General features: G+C 40.5%; 1 protein-coding gene across 9 annotated transcripts in view; it reads right to left on the bottom strand.

Moving 5' to 3' along the window:
* DMXL1 (Dmx like 1) overlaps positions 1 to 16,112 on the bottom strand; it is a 171,307-nt gene that overhangs the window by 13,460 nt on the left and 141,735 nt on the right. For 5 of the 9 annotated variants that reach the window (XM_070076024.1, XM_070076025.1, XM_070076027.1 and 2 more), the window contains 4 exons: positions 13,072 to 13,193; positions 12,621 to 12,762; positions 9,527 to 9,577; positions 9,231 to 9,291 (listed from right to left, as the gene is read on the bottom strand). In XM_070076024.1, coding sequence (XP_069932125.1) covers positions 9,231 to 9,291; positions 9,527 to 9,577; positions 12,621 to 12,762; positions 13,072 to 13,193 — 376 coding nt within the window. The remainder of the gene's footprint in view (positions 1 to 9,230; positions 9,292 to 9,526; positions 9,578 to 12,620; positions 12,763 to 13,071; positions 13,194 to 16,112) is intronic. The other 4 variants (XM_070076026.1, XM_070076028.1, XM_070076030.1 and 1 more) reach the window with 1 other exon arrangement.

The following is a 16,112-nucleotide window of genomic DNA, read 5'->3' as shown; positions in this document are numbered from 1 at the left end:
AACATAAACATCATTTACAAATAAAGTAACCACTGAAACATTAGTTGCTGAACACAGCTTATATACTTTTGACTTCTCATTACGCAGAACAAAAGATGATCTGGTCTGTTGGTACACATGTCCTGTGCACCATGGAAGACTATAGTGAGAGAGAGAACACACTTCTGTAAATCATGAAAGGGTTTATTTACAGATTTGCCAACCTATGGATTGCTGGTATGATGTACACAAGTGTTTATTTCTTGGTTTTCACTAGAAATTAAAGTAACTACAAGTTAATTATAATTAATATATGTAACTGAAACTGTTAAAAAAACACTAAGAGAAATAATGTTTTTGGTAAATGAAGCTATCAGGTATGATGGATGTGTCATTGCTAAGAAGAAAGTCATCTTTGTCCTAAAGTAAGAGTTCCACATCAGGAAGAGCGAGGGTATATAGGACAAAACCTTGAGTAGACATAAAAAAGTTGGAAAAAGGTTGTGATAGAGAAATTTGGAAAAGGAATTCTATGTGTAGTCAAGCTGGGTAAAATTTCAGTAGATTTATGTGTAGTTATAAAAAGAATGATGAGGCTTAAGACCAAAAGCACGCTGCTACAAAATTTTCTCAGGCTATTAGTTTGCTCAGCAAGAAATTATGTAAATGTTTCCTTTATCTTTTTAAGAAATCTGAGTAGGAAACCAAGTATTTTTTTTTTTAAAGCAAGATAAACTATTGGGCTTTATGTTGTCTTTATTAAGTCTTTGGTTATTTAAGAAATCTTCTTAATATTAAAAAAGGCAAAACTAAGGGGGCCGGCACTGTGGCACAGCAGGTAAAGCTGCTGCCTGCAGTGCTGGCAGCCCATATGGGTGCCAGTTCGAGTTCTCGCTGTTCCACTTCAGATTCAGCTCTCTGCTATGGCCTGGGAAAGTAGTAGAATACGGCTCAAGTACTTGAGCCCCTACACCCACATGGGAGACCCAGAAGAAGCTCCTGGCTCCTGGCTTCGGCCTGCCCCAACCCTGGCTATTGCAGCCATTTGGGGAGTGAACCAGCAGATGGAAGACTTTCTCTCTGCCTCTGCCTCTGTAACTCTACCTTTCAAATAAATAAAAACACCATAAAAAAAAAACAAGTATTTTTCATCACTATATAACTCTCTGCATTTGCCTTTGTACTCTTTTTTTTAACTTTTATTTTAGTAAATATAAATTTCCAAAGTACAGTTTATGGATTACAATGACTCCCCCCCCCCATAAATTCCCTCCCACTTGCACCCCTCCCATCTCCCGCTCCCTCTCCCATTCCATTCACATCAAGATTCATTTTCAATTATCTTTATATACAGAAGATTGATTTAGTATATATTAAGTAAACATTTCATCAGTTTGCACCCACACAGAAACACAGAGTGTAAAATGCTGTTTCAGTACTAGTTATAGCATTACTTCACACTGGACAACACATTAAGGACAGATCCCACATAAGAAGTAAGTACATAGTGACTCCTGTTGTTGACTTAACAATTTGACACTCTTGTTTATGGTGTCAGTAATCTCCCTAGGCTATAGTCATGAGTTGCCAATGCTATGGAAGCCTTTTGAGTTTGCCGACTTCGATCTTATTCTGAGAGGGTCATAGTCAAAGTGGAAGTTCTCTCCTCCCTTCAGAGAAAGGTACCTCCTTCTTTGATGGCCCATTCTTTCCACTGGGATCTCACTCACAGAGATCTTTCATTTAGGTGGTTTTTGTTTGTTTGTTTTTTGTTTCTTTTCTTTTCTTTTTTTTTTTTTTTTGCCAGAGTGTCTTGGCTTTCCATGCCTAAAATACTCTCGTGGGCTCTTCAGCCATATCCGAATGCCTTAAGGGCTGATTCTGAGGCCAGAGTGCTGTTTAGGATATCTGCCATTCTATGAGTCTGCTGTGTATCCCGCTTCCCATGTTGGATCGTCCTCTCCCTTTTTGATTCTATCAGTATTAGCAGACACTAGTTTTGTTTGTGTGATCCCTTTGACTCTTAGACCTATCAGTGTGATCAATTGTGAACTGAAATTGAACACTTGGACTAGTGAGATGTCATTGGTACATGCCACCTTGATGGGATTGTATTAGAATCCCCTGGCACGTTTCTAACTTGTGTTGGAGTTAGAAACGAGTTAGAAACGTGCCTTTGTACTCTTAATTATCACTTTTGCTAAACGAACAAATAGGGTTTCATATGAACTATCATCCCATTTTAACTGATATTTTCGACAGTCCTCCCAAATCAAAATTTTATTAAATCTTTTTGGCCTCAAATTAAATTTTTTTTTTTTGTTAAAGATTTTATTTGAGAGGTAGAGTTATAGACAGTGACAGGGAGAGACAGAAAGGTCTTCTTTCCGTTGGTTCATTCCTCAGATGGCTGCAACGGCTGGAGCTGTGCTGATCTGAAGCCAGGAGCCAGGAGCTTCTTCCTAGTCTCCCACGCGGGTGCAGGGGCTCAAGCACTTGGGCCATCTTCTACTGCTTTCCTAGGCCATAGCAGAGAGCTGGATTGGAAGAGGGGCACCCAGGACTAGAACCAGAGCCCATATGGGATGCCGGTGCCGCAGGCGGAGGATGAACCTAATGCGCCTTGGAGCCAGCCCCTCAAACTAACTTTATAAGTTTTGAGAAGGCTACTGGAACATCCTAAAAGAATCTGGGGACAGCACCATGGCCATTTGGAAGGAAGACCTTTCCCTCTGTCTCTCTCTCACTGTCTGCAAAACTCTACCTATAAAATAAATAAATTAAAAAAAAAAAAAGAATCTGTTCTTGGGGCCAGCACTGTGGTATAGTGGGCAAAGCTGCCGCCTGCAGTGCTGGCATCCCATGTGGGCACCAGTTCAAGTCCCTGCTGTTCCACCTCTGATCCAGCTCTCTGCTATGGCCTGGGAAAGCAGTGGAGAATGACACAAGTCTTTGGGCCCCTGCACCTGCACAGGAGAACCGGAGGAAGCTCCTGGCTTTGGACTGGTGCAGCTCTGATCATTGAGGCCAAATGGGGAGTGAACCAGTGGATGGAAGACCTCTCTCTCTCGCCTTCGCTCTCTGTGTAACTTTTGACTTTCAAATAAATAAATAAATAAATCTTAAAAAAAAATAATCTGTTCTCTCTTGCTCTTAAAGTAATCAGGTTTTATTTGATATGTTATGTTGCATGGGAAGCACTGGTAAATCAAAGCAGAAATCTTGGATTACATGTCTAAGGTTATACGTTACAATTTTAATTGTTGCAGAAATTTTATGTAATTCCTAGAAATACAATATGGCCTGGTAGAGTGCTACCAGTTATACTTTCAGTTATGTCACAATGTTTTATGTCATAGAAACAATCAAATATCCTTGTCAAATATGTCATTACTATAATGAATTCTCATCAGATCTGTAACCAAATTAATTCTTTCATCATTGAGAGACAACTGTTTTACTCTGATGCTTGCCTGAAACCTTTCTAATCAATTATAAAGTATTCTGTTTTCAAGGAAATGTAAAAAAGAAAAGGCTCTTAAAGGCCCAGGTTTTTGTTAACTTTAAGATCACACAATTAGAGTAGGCAAAAGGCTTTCTAGAACTCTAAAGAAAAAAAAAGTTACAGATTCACTTAACTGCTATCCAAGATCAAGCAAAATAAGAATTAAATGGGACTGAATGACCTGATATTTTTTAAATTTAAAATTATTTATTGAAAGGCAAGAGTGTTAGAGGGAGACACAGATACAAACATACACACACAGACATAGACAAAGATAGATTTTCCACCCTGTGGTTCATTCCCCAAGTGCTCGTAAAAGCCAGAGCTGGGAGTATTCTTATTTTCATAGCAATGTAGTTATTTCTAAGTTTTCAGTAAGAACCTATTCTTATAAAAGTATGTAACTGGAAACAGTGCTCATATTATCAAGGCTTTGACTGGAGTATTGTATTTGTGAATACATGTAATCACATATTACCAGTTTTAAGGAACTAAGCTTGATTCTATGGAGCCAACAAAGTACCTTGAAAAACAAAACAAACAAATGAGAAGCAATCCTACATCTATAACCCTTACATGGTTACGTTATATATGAGTGCATACTACTACTTCCTGGCAGGACCAGCAACCCCAGGATATTTGATAACCTAAGAACGGAGGAATTCACCCAAACCTATAGGACTGCAGATGAATTCTGGTGCAAGTCCTAGGCTTGGCTTCCCAGCCTCGACAAGTTTTTAAAATCGAATCTGAGACTCCTTATTAATATTCTAGCCAGCAGACTTTTAAAAAGTCTGTATACAATCAAGCCCTATTCTTGCTGCACTCACAAAGCAAGCTTGATGCGCTTGCTGGTTGGTGACTATGTCCAGATGCTGGAAAGGTAGGGGGACGGAGGCCACTTTGGAAGGCACCTTGCCCTGAGTACCCCTACACCTCTATCCTCTACAGTGAACTGACAAATGCTGCGTAAAGAGTTTCCGGAGTTCTATGAGACACTCTAGCAAATTAATCAAACCTGAAGAGAGTAGAAACCCTGATTCATAGCTGGTTGGTCAGAAGCACCAGAATACTTCAAACAGCTTGTGGAAAAACTGTTTAAAGTATGAGTTTATTCTGTTGCAAAAATTTCATTTTCAGATCTATGTTTTTTTCATAATACACATTTTGCACATAGTAAACTCATACTCTTAACTCTTTTTCTATAAAGATATTGAAATATCTTTATATATAAGCCAACCCACTTCTTGTGATTGACATCAGAAGTAGGTGGAAGGGCAGTCTTGTGGGACTTAAACATTAGCCTGTAGCATCTGACTGACTCCAGGTAGTACTGAGCAGATTTAAGACATTCAACTAGTATTCAAAGGTTTGGATAACTCCTGAAAAAAACTGCACATCTGGTGTCAGAGCAGAGTGTTTTCTCATCCAGGAAATTATAAATGCTTCAGTCTAACTTCTAAAAGATTGTTTGGAGTCAAAGTCCAAAAGCTGTGACTTTTAAGGAATAGGACTTCTTAACAGATCTTCTCCAAGGAAGGGAAGGAGCTATCTGCAGGTATCAGAACTTCAGAGTGAGATTTTACGATATCCTCATACACACACTACACGAAAAGTGCTTAATGTTAAACTAAAGTACTACCTGGGAGATTTGTTTGTGACATGAAAAGATGTGTTGGAAAAAATTCAGTGATTACTTTAATCAACTTTTAATTTTCCAAGTCTCTTATCTGAAGGTTATGACAGTTGCCTCAATAGAGAAAAGATTTAATTCTTAAGCCAGCAGCGATTTGACTTTACCCAATTAATCTCCTTTAAAATGAAGGGAAGAGAAGAGGTTCTTTATTTAAATTTAAAGGGCTGAGATAGAGTATATTCACTATAAACCATTCACTTGTTAGGATACATGCTGAAGAATTAAGGGAAAATGAGGTCCCTTTACTATCTTAGGAAATTTCTAAACCCTGTTGCATACTTTTAAGAAATACCTAGGCTGGCGCCACGGCTCAATAGGCTAATCCTCCACCTGCGGCGCCGGCACACCACGTTCTAGTCCCGGTTGCCCCTCTTCCAGGCCAGCTCTCTGCTATGGCCCGGGAGTGCAGTGGAGGATGGCCCAAGTCCTTGGGTCCTGCACCCGCATGGGAGACCAGGAGAAGCACCTGGCTCCTGGCTTTGGATCAGCACGATGTGCCGGCCACAGTGCGCCAGCCGCAGCGGCCATTGTAGGGTGAACCAACGGCAAAAAAAGGAAGACCTTTCTCTCTGTCTCTCTCTCTCACTGTCCACTCTGCCTGTCAAAAGAAAAGAAAAGAAAAGAAAAGAAAAGAAAAGAAAAGAAAAGAAAAGAAAAGAAAAGAAAAGAAAAGAAAAGAAAAGAAAAGAAAAGAAAAGAAAAGAAAAGGAAGATCTAATATTTCTTATTGGGGCAATATTATTTACTTTGTATATAAAATATATTTTGATTTCTTACTCTTTAGGCTTCATGACCTTTTTTAGTTATCACTTCACATTAAATTTATAGGTAAGAAACCCGTACTGGGTGTGATAGTTAAGATGCAATTTGGGAGGACAGCATCTTAAATTGAAGTGCATGGACTTGAATGCTGGCTACCATGCCCTACTGATTCCAGATCTCTGCTGAAGTACACCCTGGGAAGCAACAATGGTGTCTCAAGTAGTCAGCTTCCTGCTACCCACGTGGGAGATCCGGATTGGATCTCTGGATCTTGACTTTGGAGTGCTGCAGCCTGGGCCATTGTGGGCATCTGGGAAGTAAACCAATGAATGGGAGATTTCTCTGTCTCTCTCTCTTTCTATGAAAGAGAGATCTCGGTCTCTGCCATCCAAGTAAAATAAAAAAAATTTAAATATCAGACACTTCTAGTGGTAAAAAAAATTTGATATAGTGAAAACCAGACTAATCTTTTGTTATTTTATTTCTAGTGTAAGTAATGGAAGTTATTCTCCTTTTTTTTAAAGAATTATTTATTTGAAAGACAGAGTTGAGAGAGAGAGAGAAGTCCTCCATTCCGCTAGTTCACTCCCCAATGACTGCAATGGCCAGAGCTGAGCTGATCTGAAGCCAGAAGACAGGAGCCAGGAGCCAGGAGCTTCCTCCAGGCCTCCCATGTGGGTGCAGGAACCCAAGGACTTGGGCCATCTTCCACCGCTTTCCTAGACTGTAACAGAGACCTGGATCAGAAGAGGAGCAGCTGGGACTCAAACCGGCGCCCCATATAGGATGCCAACGCTGCAGGCTAGGGCTTTAACCCACTACACCACAGCACCGGCCCTCTTCTTATTTTAAATATATAGTTCTTTTGAACCTTTTGTGGACAAAGTATATGCTTTTGATAACAAATACTTCCAGACTTACGATGATTAAGTAGTAAACAGCATTAATTCTGTCAGCTGTATTTCATTAAAATACATCATATGAGAAAAGGTGGTTAAAAATGTTTTTACAAGTTATTAAATTGGAGGAGTAAGAACACTTGTTCCTATGCATGTACTGTCCATGTTACTAAGTGATAGAACAATCTGATGAATGGAATAAACATTATATTTAAAAAAAACTTGGGAGTACTTGCATACCAGTATGAATACTGATTTCAACTCACCAGTTAATACCGCCAATAAATTCTCCATTAATTAAATTCATGTTTAAAGGAAGGTAAGCTTTTGAGGTTCCTATGAAGGCTAATTGAAAACAAATACTTTCTGCTCTTTTAGAATATAAGAATTCATAAATTGGTCCTTCTGCCATTCCTTCTGTGCCGCCATAATAGCGTGCATGAATGTACTGGCCGATGCTTTCAAGAGCATCAGTAATCCTGAAAAGAGAGGCAAAAGCCAAGTTCTTGTTAGGCTGTGCTCCAAAGTCATCACCAGGTTTCTACCTGACGATGAAGCACGGTTATGTTGGCAAATTTGATGATCACAGAGCCAGGAAAATTCATGTGACCTCACAGGCAGTTTAAACAAGTATGCAATGATCAGTACCAGATCTGACGTGCAAATGAAAGATCTAGAAAAATGGCAGAATACTCTGCTTCCATCCCACCAGCTTGTTTTCACTGTACTGACAACCTCAGCTGACATGACGGACCACGAAGAAGCAAGACGAAAACGCACAAGAGAGAAAACATCCGGATACTTTTTCCAGGGTTGTAATAAGAACATACAAATAAAAGCCTCAATGTACAAAAAATTTAAAAAAAATCACAAATAACATTTACTATGCTTACTATAAATGTGTCTGATAAAAGATGAGTGTGCTCTCAAAAATCAATAAAATACAAACTGATTATGAGGAGGCAACAAATCATCACTCTGTCAGTGTAATAAAAGACAGCAGTGATACTATGATTAAAATACTAAGTACTAGGTGGGGCCAACATTGTGGCATAGCAGGTTAAGCTGCCGCCAGCTGCTCCACTTCGGATCCAGCACTCACATAGCAATGGTGTGGGAAAGGAGCGGAGGATGGCCTAAGTACTTGAGCCCCTTTCCCATGTGGGAGACCTGGAAGAAGCTCCTGGCTCCTGGGTTCGGCCTGGCCTGGTCCAGCCCTGGCCATTATGGCCATCTGGAGAATGAACCAGTGGGTGGAAGATTCTCCCCCCTGCCCTTTCTCTAACTCTGCCTTTCAAATATATAAATCTTTTTTTTTTTTTTTTTTTTTTTTTTTTTTTTTTGTGACAGGCAGAGTGGACAGTGAGAGAGAAAGACAGAGAGAAAGGTCTTCCTTTTGCCGTTGGTTCACCCTCTAATGGCCGCTGCGGCTGGCATGCTGTGGCTGGCGCACTGTGCTGATCCGATGGCAGGAGCCAGGTGCTTATCCTGGTCTCCCATGGGGTGCAGGGCCCAAGCACTTGGGCCATCCTCCACTGCACTCCTGGGCCACAGCAGAGAGCTGGCCTGGAAGAGGGGCAACCGGGACAGAATCCTGCGCCCTTACTGGGACTAGAACCCAGTGTGCCGGTGCCGCAAGGCGGAGGATTAGCCTAGTGAGCTGCGGCGCCAGCCAAAATAAATAAATCTTTAAAAAGAAGAATAATCAAAGACAAATTAGCATTATATAATGAATACAGAAATGTTCAAAGATAAAATGTGCTGACTTAGAAATATGCAGTTAAACAGCAAAAATTTACTGCCTTAAGTTAGCCTTCTCTGTTAATATGGTAAACTTTCTTTTTCTATTTGTATTGAACTTTGAAATGAAGAATTTACTTGAAAAAATTATCTACAGCCAAAGGAAAGTAAATGCTGTCTTTCAAGTAAAACTAAGAGCTTCCAATAAATTCCCTTTTTTTTTTTTTTTTTTTTTTTTTGGACAGGCAGAGTGGACAGTGAGAGAGAGAGACAGAGAGAAAGGTCTTCCTTTGCCGTTGGTTCACCCTCCAACGGCCTCTGCGGCCGGCATGCTGTGGCCGGCGCACCGCCCTGATCCAAAGCTAGGAGCCAGGTGCTTCTCCTGGTCTCCCATGGGGTGCAGGGCCCAAGCACTTGGGCCATCCTCCACTGCACTCCCGGGCCACAGCAGAGAGCTGGCCTGGAAGAGGGGCAACCGGGACAGAATCCGGCAGCCCGACCGGGACTAGAACCCGGTGTGCCGGTGCTGCAAGGCGGAGGATTAGCCTAGTGAGCCACAGTGCTGGCCCCCAATAAATTCTTGACAATAAAAATTACCAGAAAGATGTAAGAATAAAGAAAGAATAATGGCTAATTATTGTTAACTTACAGTAAGGAAGAGTTGGATGAGAAGTCATTCTTCTGACATTATTAATGGCCTTCTTAATCATCTGGAAAAAGGAAGATTTTAAAGTTAAATAAAAATTAGAATTAAAAATTCAAATTGTGGCAGTAAGTTCAAGTAACATTTATTTGAGATTTTATAACGACTATTATGAATGTAAAAATTTGAAACATAAAAACAGAAGTTTAATAGTGCAGCTCTTATATTTAAGTATGCAAACATTTCTGCATCACTGACTAGGGTACAAGAAGAAATTCCCCTCAAGAATTTTACCTCCTTACCTCCTTTCTTGCCAATTCTTTTCTGATCCCATTAAATTTATTGGAATAATCCTGAACAGTATAAGGTTAAAAAGACAGACAGAAGCATGTGAAAATAAGAGGTAAACAGAAAATTAAATTATAATTGATAGTTTGGAACTGATTATACACTCATTTTAAAATCATGCTTTGAATGATTAACTAGCCTATCAAGAATAAAATGTATGTAGCAAAAGGGAAATGTTTAATTGACAGAACATTTCCTATTTACACAGTAACACAACTACAGTCAGATATTATCCTACGTCTGTGGTTCGATCCCAGGTAGATTTTGTTGTTGTTGCTGTGCTGGATTTTAAACAATCCCATCAGCCTAGATACATGGAGGGGAGGAATAGTAGGGAGGGAAAGGACTAGGCCAACAGAACTGTGAGGGACCGAAAACATGAAAGGTACATATGGAGGCAGTTCTACTCCAGAATAGCACAACTTGGTTATAACAAACACTGTTTTTGCTATTAGTATTTATCATTCAAGGAAATGACAGGATGAAGAAAAATGTTACCGGTTCTCCAGAAAAAAAAAAAAAAAAAAAAAAAAAAAAAAAAAAAAAACTTTGTTGTACCTTAGCAAATTTCATCTTCAAATCCCATGTTCTTAAAGAAAAGCCTAAAGATTCCTATTCTGTTTTTCTAACCAGAGTGTGAAAGGTAAAAAAATACACAGCACAGGCTAAAAGTATTTCTGGAAGCTCATGTAGAACAACAGACAAATAAGTGTTAACTATTTGAGAAGATCCATGTAAAAATATCAGCCTTATTCTATTAGCATCTTTTACTTGAGCATGGAAGTAGGTAATCCTAGTAAGTATATATTCACAAGCCACAACGATTCCAACCAGAGTTGTCCTTCTATGACCTAGATTGGAAGAAAACGCAGCTAAAAGAAATGTCAAAGGGAGCTCTATATTATAATACTCTAGAATATAAACAAGTCTTTTTCTGAACACCTACTAAATGCCCAATATCATTCTAGGTAATTGTCATCCATCTACAAGGAAGACAGAATCTGAGCTATCAAAAAGTTACATTCCAGAGGGTATATATAAAAAAAAAGACAAATAATGTGTGACTTCAGTGACTGTTAAATTGTATGTGGATGGTACAATGAAATAAGAAGATATCAAGGGGTCGGCACTGTGGCATAGCAGGCTAGGACTCCATCTGCGGTGCCAGCATCCCATATGGGGGCCAGTTTGTGTCCCAGCTGCTGCTCTTCTGATCCAGCTCTATGCTATGGCCTGGGAAAGCAGTCCAGGATGTGTAGGAACTTGGGCAACCAAGTGGGAACGTGGGAAACCCTGAAGTAGCTCCTGGGTCCTGGCCTCAGATCGGCCCAGCTCCAGCCATTGCAGCCATTTGGGGAGTTAATCAGTGGATAGAAGACCTTTCTCGCTGTCTCTCCCTCTCTCTGTAACTCTGTCTCTGTAACTCTGTCTCTCAAATAAATAAATAAAAATAAAATCTTAAAAAAAAAAAGAAGATATCAAATGACTAGAGGTGGAGCAAAAGCCTGCACTAGGGAAGCCAGGGAAATTTCTAGAATTGTTTCGGTTCTGCATGGGGAATGTAGTGAGAACACTTTAAGCAGAAGGTAAGGCAAAGGGTCTGATATGACAACAGCTTGATGAAGTCAAGAGACAAAGAAGCCAGTGCAACTAGCCCAGAGAAAATCATATGGAATGAAGAGTAATGAGACTGTACGGCAGGCAGGGAGTAACTGCACAGGCAGACCTGTACAGTTTTCTCTGAAGCTGAAGTTGAAAAAACAAAATTAAAAAAGCCCATTATTTGTATTTGTATCTTTTCTTTTTAAAAATATTTTATCAGCAAATTTTACTAATAAATTTGAACATATCTGACAACTGGAAAAAAATTTAACCTCTAAAGACCCAGTTATTTCATTTGAGTAGTTACCAGATTGCTTTTTGAATTTAGTGTAATTCTTAAAAACACTGCCATCTGAAGTCACAAACTTCCCAGAAATTCCACACCAAGGTCTGAGTCACTTGAGCTTTCTGGATCAGAAGCTTCTAAGAAAGAAAAACAGCAGCTACCACAGAGACAGCGAAGAGCTGTAGGTCGTATCACCTATCAGGAAACTCTGTTAAACACCATCTATGATTAAAAATGAGCCTTGAAGCCATTCTATAAGACTCAAAATTTTAAAAAATGCTGCTACCAACAAGTCATTCAGAGACTTAATGGTGCTGGGTTTCTTTGATTATGCATATAAATTCCTACACCCAACTTATCAGTACAGGAAACTCTTGGAGGTATCAAATAATGACATCTCAGATAATCAGGGCTCAAACAGATCTTCCATCACCAAAGAAAAATTTCTGTATGTTACATTTTGCTTAATTAAAAAAAATCATATTTCTTTTGTTAATATAATTTTTGGAACTAAAATTAAAAACACTTTTGGCATTTATATGCAAATTGTTGACAGTTGATATGGATTTGAATATATTATCTAGACCAGGAGTGAGCACACATTTAAAATAAAGGACTAGACAGTAAATGTTTTGGCCTTCCTATACATATGTTTCTGTCGCAGATACTCAGTATTACCACTGTAGTATGAAGGTATCCACAGCAGAATACAAGCAAATGGCCCAGACAGTGCTCCTGTAAGACTACTTACAAGGCTGAAATAGAATGTCACGTAGTTTCCATTTGGCACAAAAAACACAACTTTTTCCAACCATTGAAAATGTAATCACTATACTTTATATACTACATACTGGCTTGATAAAAACAGGCAAAAGGCAAGAATTGACCTACGGGCCACAGTTTACCAAAGACTGATCTGGACCAACATGTTTAATTAAAATACAACTCTTTTGTTTCAAAAAGGTGTATTTTTAAAACAATATTTGTTAGTTTTTCAAATGAAAACATTATTCTTCAGCATCAAAAATAGTAATTTACAGCATTTAAGTTTTATTAAAAATTTAAGAAGTAAATAAATTGTTAAATGGTCCTTTATTTACTAACCTGAAGGGAAAAATAAGACAGTCATACACAAACTAGAATTTTTTAACTTTACACACCACAGATGCTCCTCTGCCAGTCTGGGTGCTCCCAAGCCAGGGCATGTTGATGGGAGTGCCAGGATTGCTATGCGTGTAAGGGGTGGTACCTTGAACAGCTGCTAAATCATCATGGGCATGGATAACCAGAAACTCTTCTGAGCTACAAGGAACAAAAACAGCCCATCAGTTCTTCAGTTCTTCTTCACACCTGACGGCCCTAACACTGACTTTATATTTCCTTTTGCAATTAATTTTCTCCAGCTCTTACTACTAACTCACAAGGACCTTTATGTAGTTTCCATTATCTTCACTTATTCTCCCCTAACACTCACTTCCTTCTGCTCACACCCCATTACCCATTTACCCTTTAACATACCAGCTTCAACTCCATGTATAATCTAGGAGTATTCCTTTCAACAATCTTTGATTGTATTGCAACATATGGAATAAAAACAAAGTGTAACGGTACCTTTTGGTTTCCATCTCTATATCATCATCTACCCAAGTATAGATCTGCGTAGCTAGAATTCCGGAAACATCCAGTTCTTGCACATCATGACTAGAAGCAATTGCTATGCAGTTTCTATTTGCCTAAAACATAAATGACAGATTTTAAGTTAAAAAGCACAACAGATACGGTGACTTAAAAATGCCAATTACAACATAGCATTCCTACAAGTTAATATTTTAATAATCAGCTTTTAGTTAATTATAGGCTTGAGTGTGGATATACGGTTACATTCCAGGAATTCAAGTACATCAAGAATGCCAATTTCTAACTGTAATACATGTACCACTCTCGCTCCTCTAAGAGCACTCCCTCTCTCATCTGCTAGAATGCTATGATCTCCCCAAAGTCTGCACAACTCAGAAATGTGGAAGAAGATGCAGGAAGACGCAGAAAAGGTAGACAGGAAATCTCCAGCCCAGGCCCTTGAGGCCATGTGGGGAGTGAACCAGCGGATAGAAGACCTCCCTGTCTTGTCTCTCCTTCTCTCTTGCTCTGTAACTCTACCTTTCATATACATAAATCATTATTTTAAAAAATAACAACTTAAAAATTATTTCTAAATTAGGAACATAATGTGGCCGGTGTTGTAGCATAAAAGGTTAAGCTGCTGCCTGCAGTGCTGACATCCCACATGGGCGACGTTTGAGTTCCAATTGCTCCACTTCTTATCCAGCTCCCTGTCTATGTGCCTGGGAGGGCAGCAGAAGATGGCACAAGTGTTTTGGTCCCTGCCACCCACATGGGAGACCTACAGGAATTTCCTGGGTCGTAGCTTCCACTTGGCCCAGCCCCAGCCATTGTGGCTATTTGGGGAATAGAATAAACCAGCTGATGGAAGATATTCCTCTCTCTCTCCTCCAGTCTCTCTCTTTCTGTATCTCTTTCAAGTAAAAAATAAATTTTTTCTTTAAAAAAAAAAAACAGATGGAAACATAAAAGACATCCCCATGTACACACATGTGTGACGGTGCTTCAAAAAGTTTCATGGAAAATGGAACTGCAAGGTAAGTTCCTCTCCTCTCTCTCCTCTCCTCTCCTCTCCTCTCCTCTCCTCTCCTCTCCTCTCCTCTCCTCTCCTCTCCTCTCCTCTCCTCTCCTCTCCTCTCCTCTCCTCTCCTCTCCTCTCCTCTCCTCTCCTCTCCTCTCCTCTCCTCTCCTCTCCTCTCCTCTCCTCTCCTCTCCTCTCCTCTCCTCTCCTCTCCTCTCCTCTCCTCTCCTCTCCTCTCCTCTCCTCTCCTCTCCTCTCCTCTCCTCTCCTCTCCTCTCCTCTCCTCTCTTTTCTTTTCTTTTCTTTTCTTTTCTTTTCTTTTCTTGTTTGACAGGTAGAGTTATAGACAGCGAGAGAGAGACAGAGAGAAAGCTCTTCCGTTGGTTCTCTCCCCAAATGGCCGCTACGGCCAGTGCTGCGCTGACCCAAAGCCAGGAGCCAGGTGCTTCCTCCTGGTCTCCCATGCGGGTGCAGGGGTCAAGTACTTGGGCCATCCTCCACTGCACTCCCGGGCCACAGCAGAGAGCTGGCCTGGAAGAGGAGCAATCAAGACTAGAACTCAGCGCCCAACTGGGATGCCAGCACTGCAGGTGAAGGATTAACCAAGTCAGCCACTGCAGGGGCCCCAAGGTAAGTTTCTTTTGATGCAAAAAGCTTTGAGGGGCCAGCGCTGTGGTGTAGCAGGTAGAGCCATCGCCTGCAGTGTTGGCATCTGATTTGGGTGCCAGTTTAAGTCCCAGCTGCTCTACTTCCAATCCAGCTCTCTGCTAAGGCCTGAGAAGGCAGTGGAAGATGGCCCAGGTGCTTGGGCCCCTGCATCTGCATGGAAGATCCAGAGGAAGCTCCAGGCTCCTGGCTTCAGATTCAGGCCAGCTCTGGCCCTTGTAGCCATTTGGGGGGTGAACCAGCAGATGGAAGACACGACCCCCGACTCCCTCCCTTCAAATAAATTCATAAATCTTTAAAAAGAAAAAAAAAGCTCTGAAATCCATGCAGTTTTTCATAATACACATTTCCCATGCACTTTTTAATGGAAAAAACTATTTGCGGACTTCAAAATCTTTTTGTTGTTTCCTAAATTAAACTACTATAACTATAGACAAGGCACGTTCCAGATGCCTCTGTCCAGTATGCACCAAGGGGATCACTGAGGATCTTTCAAATGACTGGAACTACAGACTTCATTTTATAGTTATTCTGCAAGATATAGATACAAATTGTTAAACTCATTAACACCTGCATCTCACAACCCTTATCCACCTCCCAATGGAAGTATTTGATTAAACTACCATGTGAGTAATATTTTAGTTACTTCCTTGCTACAACGGAACAATAATAAACTTTTTCCCCTCCATTTTGTTTGGGATATGCTGATTAGAATTAAAACACTTTCAGAAGGCATGTACATGATTCATACAGGAGCCTGCTGTTTTTCAAGTTAATAAAATTAAGAAAACAATTTTTTAAAAAAGATTTATTTATTTATTTGAAAGTCAGAGTTACACAGGAAAAAGAGAGGCGGAGAGAAGGGGAGAGAGAGGTCTTCCATCCGATGGTTCACTCCCCATTTGGCTGCAATGGCCAGAGCTGCGCCAATCTGAAGCCAGGAGCCAAGAGCTAATTCCAGGTCTCCCACGCAGGTGCAGGGGTCCAAGGACTTGGGCCATCTTCTACTGCTTTCCCAGGCCATTGCAGAGAGCTGGATCAGAAGTAGAGCAGCTGGGTCTTGAACTGGCGCCCACATGGGATGCCAGCTCCTCAGGCCAGAGCATCAACCCACTGCACCACAGCACCGGCCCCAAATTAAGAAAATTTTTAAAAAGTCACAGTGGGAGATAGATAGAAAGATGTCTGGTCTACTGGCTCACTCCCCAAATGCCCACAATACACACTGCAGCTGGGCCAGACCAAAGCCAGGAGCTGGGAGCACACTACAGATTTCCTACAGGTGACCCGACCAGTTGAGGCATCACCTGCTGCCTCCCAGGGTGCACATCAGCAGGAAGATGGG

Source organism: Oryctolagus cuniculus, chromosome 6 (assembly GCF_964237555.1).
Source record: "Oryctolagus cuniculus chromosome 6, mOryCun1.1, whole genome shotgun sequence".
In the NCBI taxonomy this organism is placed as follows: Eukaryota; Metazoa; Chordata; class Mammalia; order Lagomorpha; family Leporidae; genus Oryctolagus; species Oryctolagus cuniculus.
Note: the sequence above shows the minus strand (reverse complement) of the source record. Positions and strands in the feature narration are given on the sequence as shown.